This window comes from Anguilla rostrata, chromosome 16, assembly GCF_018555375.3.
Source record: "Anguilla rostrata isolate EN2019 chromosome 16, ASM1855537v3, whole genome shotgun sequence".
Classification (NCBI taxonomy): domain Eukaryota; kingdom Metazoa; phylum Chordata; class Actinopteri; order Anguilliformes; family Anguillidae; genus Anguilla; species Anguilla rostrata.
Window position 1 is genome coordinate 9,707,429 of NC_057948.1, and position 6,000 is coordinate 9,713,428.

At 48.8% G+C, this 6,000-nt stretch overlaps 1 protein-coding gene across 9 annotated transcripts in view; it reads right to left on the reverse strand.

The window, feature by feature from the left end:
* Positions 1-6,000, reverse strand: part of has3 (hyaluronan synthase 3) — a 33,806-nt gene that overhangs the window by 5,325 nt on the left and 22,481 nt on the right. For 8 of the 9 annotated variants that reach the window (XM_064313585.1, XM_064313584.1, XM_064313583.1 and 5 more), the window contains one exon: positions 2,148-2,750. In XM_064313585.1, coding sequence (XP_064169655.1) covers positions 2,148-2,750 — 603 coding nt within the window. Of the gene's footprint in view, positions 1-2,147; positions 2,751-5,067 lie in introns of all 9 variants that reach the window. The other variant, XM_064313580.1, reaches the window with a different exon arrangement.

The following is a 6,000-nucleotide window of genomic DNA, read 5'->3' on the forward strand; positions in this document are numbered from 1 at the left end:
CTGTATAAGGCAGTTAACCTTGCATTTCTCTGTATACCTGTGCAGTGCTAGGACCACAGGTAACCTGTGTGGTGACACAGGTACAAATATCTAGGTATTACTGAGAGGCAATACTGGAAAAACTTAAATCATAAATATAAACAACAAGCATGTTCCCTCATAATATTTATCTGTATATGTAAATATATTTTAAAATATAAATATTCTGTTTTAAACACAACTTTATACACAAAAATAGAAAACACATTCGAGTGTACAAACACACACACCCCAGCCACACACATACACTCACACACACACACTCACACACACACACACACACACCACATCCACACACATACACTCACACACACGCACACACAGACACACACACACACAACCACACATACACATACACACACATACACACACACACACACACTCCAGCTCCTGCTTATTTCAACAGACGACAATCTGGCTGTGACTGCACTGGAGGGTCTTAGGGTTCACCGATGGAATGCAGGTGTGCTGAGTCGGGCTTTAATGAGTGCAGGTGTGTGTCAGGCCGCGTCTGACCCCTGACCCCTCTCTCCGTAACCCATCAAAGGCGACCCACCTTCAGATGCACCACAACACAATGAACAAATCTTCTCCTTGGGCCTGGGACACCTCAAAACAGCCAGCCTCAAATAAATACTCAGTACCACCAATGGCCTTTAGCTGCACCGTCAAACAGTAGCATCAAAGGAGAGGAGAGGAATTTACTGGGCTGTGACAATGACAGGAGAGTCCATTTAACGTTGGCAACAGCTGGAGGGAAACAGCTGGCGAGTTTGTGTGTCCAGTCGTTGTGGTGAGATCTTTACGGCCTGAAAGGACGGCGCCAGAGACCAGAACAGACCGCGTGCTTTTAATTCACTACAGACGGTTCAATTACAGACACCAGCCACAGACGCTCAAACTACAGGCACTCCAACCGTAACCACTGACACTCGGACTATTAGAGACTAACCACAGACACCTGACACAGACTCTCAAACTAACAGATGCCAGACATCGTGCTCAAACTACAGACACCCCCAACCACAGCCACTGATGCTCAAACCGAAGACACTCTGAACATAACAACTGAAACTCAAACTACAGAAACTCAATGCAGGCACCAGCCACTGATGTTCAAACTACAGAAACTCAATGCAGGCACCAGCCACCGATGTTAAAACTACAGACACTCCAACCGGACAGCAGCCACTGATGTTAAAACTACAGAAACTCAATGCAGGCACCAGCCACTGATGTTCAAACTACAGAAACTCAATGCAGGCACCAGCCACTGATGTTCAAACTACAGACACTCCAACCAGGCACCAGCGACCAATGTTAAAATTACAGATAGTCCAACCAGACACCAGCCACCGATGTTAAAACTACAGACACTCCAACCAGACACCAGCCACTGATGTTCAAACTATAGACACTCCAACCAGGCACCAGTCACTGATGTTAAAACTACAGACACTCCAACCAGGCAGCAGCCACTGATGTTCAAACTACAGACACTCAACCAAACACCAGCCACCAATGTTCAAACTACAGACACTCAACCAAACACCAGCCACTGATGTTCAAACTACAGGCACTCAACCAGACACCAGCCACCAATGTTCAAACTACAGACACTCAACCAAACACCAGCCACCGATGTTCAAACTACAGACACTCAACCAAACACCAGCCACCGATGTTCAAACTACAGACACTCAACCAAACACCAGCCACCGATGTTCAAACTACAGACACTCAACCAAACACCAGCCACCGATGTTCAAACTACAGACACTCTAACCAGGCACCAGCCAATGATGTTCAAACTACAGACACTCCGACCGGACACCAGCCACTGATGTTCAAACTACAGACACTCAACCAAACACCAGCCACCGATGTTCAAACTACAGACACTCAACCAAACACCAGCCACCGATGTTCAAACTACAGACACTCAACCAAACACCAGCCACCAATGTTCAAACTCCAGACACTCAACCAAACACCAGCCACCGATGTTCAAACTCCAGACACTCCATCAACAAAAACATGGATCGCAGAAGGGAACCAAGCAGAGAGCCATGGAGGGGGGGGGGGAGCAGCCACTGCCGCGCACTCACCTGCATGTAGTCCACCGTGTCCCCCAGGGCCTTGAAGGCGGTGTACATCACCTCCCGCTTGCCGCCCCACTGCTGCATGACGCAGGAGTGCCGGCAGCCGCGCACCACCCGCGCCACCCGCGCCGCGTCCTCCGCCCGCGTCCCCTCCGAGTGGTAGTTCCCGCCCCACACCGCGCAGCCCGCCTGCTCCGCCCCCATCACCTCGCGGAAGATGTCCATCATGTAGGCGTCCTCCGGCCGGTTGCCGTCCACCACCAGCACCACCTTCAGGCCCGGGTGGGAGAGGCGGCGGACGCTGCGCAGGCACTTGCGCAGGTAGTCGGGCGCCTCCTGGTAGGCGGCGATGCAGAGCGCCACCGAGCGGCGCAGGAGCCGCGGCGGGGCCGGCCGCCGCATGCGCCGGTGCTCCAGGAAGGCGAAGAGGCTCTGCAGGAACAGGTGCAGCCCCAGGATGGCGCCGTAGAGCCCGAAGGACAGGTGGTGCTGCTCGGTGTGGATGAACTGGTAGCCCGTCACGTAGGCCAGGAGGATCCCGAACAGGACGACCGCGGCGAAGAGCGTGGTGCCCACGATGTGCAGAGCCGTCCGGCAGCGGGAGGGCATCTGGGGGGGGAGAGGGGCATGATGGGGCAGCAGGAGTGAGAGACCTCACAGTCACAGCAGAACCCGCATTAGAACGGCAATAAAAGCTACAATATCACCGATATTCAAACCTTTACTCTCGTCTATATCCATAAGAAAACATCTTCAGTTAAATAACCAAGAAGAGAAGCCAGTTTTAAATCTTTTGGTTTAGTTCCAGTGTAAACCCTAAAAAGATTCCTCAAGCTTGCATTTATAAAAACCTGCTGTTTTACTTGTCTGGTAAAACGCTATTCTCTCTCATAGACGTGCGCAGGCACAGTAGTAAAAACTATTCAACTGTGTAGCATAACCTGGTTTATGTCTTTCAGTGTTGAATTTTTATTGATCACCTTGTTAGCGATGACCAAGTTTGGCGCTAGCGGGCAGATAGGGTGATTATTATGGTGCACGCTGGGAGGTGGAGTCATACGGGGACAAATTAAGATGGAGATGGAGATTGTGTGGTCGTTCCTACACATAAGTTTATGTGAGCAGAGGGATAACGTCCTCTGCTCTGTGGGCGCGGTTCTGCCCTGCCCTGCAGACGGCTTCCTCTGGGTTTGCCGAGTACTTTTCCACACGAGAACCCCACCATTCACACACCCACACGCACGTAGACACACACACAGACACACACACATTTTCTTCCACACAAACTTGTTCAGATTACAACACTGGCACAACTGAGCCTTGTCACAGCTTATAACTGAATCTTACAACCCTCTGTTTCGTTACCGCAAAAATGTACAAATGAATACATCGGTACAGGTTCATACACATACCCACAGACTAATACATCTCCCTACACACATCTATTTACATGTAAGTCCATATACTTAAAGACCAACTTGTGGTATGTTCCTACAGACTAATACCTCTATCTACACAGTTACAGATGTGGGAGAAGACGAGTCTTAACTAACACTGCTGGAGTGTCTGTGCTAGCTCCCTTCTCTTTCTCTCTCTCTCTCTTTTTCTCTCCCTCTCCACCTCTCCTTCCCTCCCTCTAATGGTCATAATTAAAGGCTGGGTGGACTTGGCCAGAACTCTGGGAGTGGAGGGCTGGTGGGGGGAGAACAATCCCCCCCTTTCATTCATTAAATTACCCCCCCCCCCACCCCACCCCACCCCACCCCTCTCGCTCAGACTGCAGAAGAAAGAGTGGCTTCATTCACAGGATTCATATCATACACCCTTACACCCCGCACACACACACACTTACACAAACACACACACACACACACACACGCACACGCACACACACACACACACTTGCTTGCGCACATGCCTCCTTCGTTCTTTCCCTAGAGAGGACCTACAGGACGTGCCAGGACACCCTCACCCTGAGGGGCAGACAGACAGACAGACAGGCTCAGCCACAGAATGTGTGCTTAATTAGAGGCCATGCTCCCCTTTATGCCCTGGCTCAGGGTGGGAGCTCTGAGCCCATCGGATTATCCATCTCTGCCCAGTAAAAGAAACACAGCATTTGGAGGCCAGCCTCCCATCAACAATAAGAAACAACAATTGAATAATACAATACCCATGGGCAAAAAGTCCTGTGCCCTCTGTGAACCATGATCAAACTAGAGTCTCTATAATACTACAAGTGTCTCAAAAGTCCTACAAAAGTCTCTAAAATAATACAAAAGTCTCTAAAATATTACAAGAGCCTCTAAAATTCTGCAAAAGCCTCTAAATATTGCAAGAGCATCTAAAATCCTAAAAGAGCCTCTAAAATATTACAAGAGCCTCTAAAAATATAAGAAGTCCCACTAAAACCCTATAAGAACCTCTGAAATTGTACAAAAGCCTCTAAAATCCTATTAGAGCCACTAAAACCTTATATGAGCCTCTAAAAGTTCACAAGAGCCTGCAAAATATTGCAAGAACCTCTAAAATCCCTAAAGAGCCTCTAAAATATCAAAGAGCCTCTAAAAATATAACATTTGCCTCTAAATTCATATAAGAGCCTCTAAAATCCTACAAAAGCCTTTAAAATCCTATAAGAGCCTCTAAAGTCCTAAAAGACCCTCTAAAATCCTACAAAAGCCTTTAAAATCCTATTAGAGCCTCTAAAATCTCATAAGACCCTTTGAAATACTACAAGACCCTCTATATTAAGCAGTGAAAGCCTGTAAATCCCACACAATGCAATGCAAAGACTGGACGTGCACACTTTCAGAACTGCCTCGCTTTTCTCCAGGAGAAGGAGCGATTCAGCCTTCCACTGTCTCATCCCACTCTGCCCCCTTCAGTCACCCCACAAAGAGAGGATCAGCAGGTCAGTACTCACATTAGTCATGATGATCTTTCACTCCTCGCGCAACACAGGGCAGGAATCAACGTTCAGTCCACAGACATTACAGTTATGATATAGCGGTGCGCTCAGATGAGATATCCCTGTGCTCACAGGCGAGTATCCCTGTGCTTACGGGTGAGTATCTCTATGCTCACAGGTAAGGTATCTCTGCGGTCTCAAGTGAGGTATCTTGGTGTTTCCAGGTGAGATATCTCTGCTCTCAGGTAAGATGTCCTTGTGTTCTCGGATAAGCTGCCGCAGCGGTCTAAGGCGAGATATGTCTGTGTTCTAAGGTGAGATATCTGTGAGCACTCATGTCTAAGAGCTCTTTCCAATAGCTGTGGCTGTCGTATCCAGGCGTGAGTCTCAGGTGAGGTAGTGGCTTAAGGGGCGGTGCAGGTGAGTGAGGATTTGGGCAGTGGGACAGGACGCATTTACAGAGTCAGTGAGAGAGAGGGAGGGGAGGGGCAGGGCCAGGTGAGAGGGAAGAGGGAGGGGCTTGGAAGGGCCAGGTGTGTGTGTGTGTGTGTGTGTGTGTGTATGTCTGTGTGTGCTCGCATATGCATGTGTGTTTATGTGAGAGAGAGAGAGCAAAACTGAGTGTGTGTGTGTTTGTGTGTATGTGTGTGCACATGTGTGCTTGTGAATGTGCGTGTGTATGTGTATGAATGTGTTTCTGTGTGTGTGTGTGTGTGTGTTTATGTGAGAGAGAGAGCGAGAGTGAGTTTGTGTGCATGTGTCCATGTGTTTTGCATTGTGAATCTCCGCTGTACAATGTCCATTACTTGAACTCTTTCCGTGCTCAGAGTCATTTTCGACATTAGCGACGCTCCAGGGTCATTAATTGCACATATGAGCATCCCAGCTGCGGACCAGTTTAATATATCACACCCACTGCAGTGGGCTGGATACTGTTGGGCTGGCTAT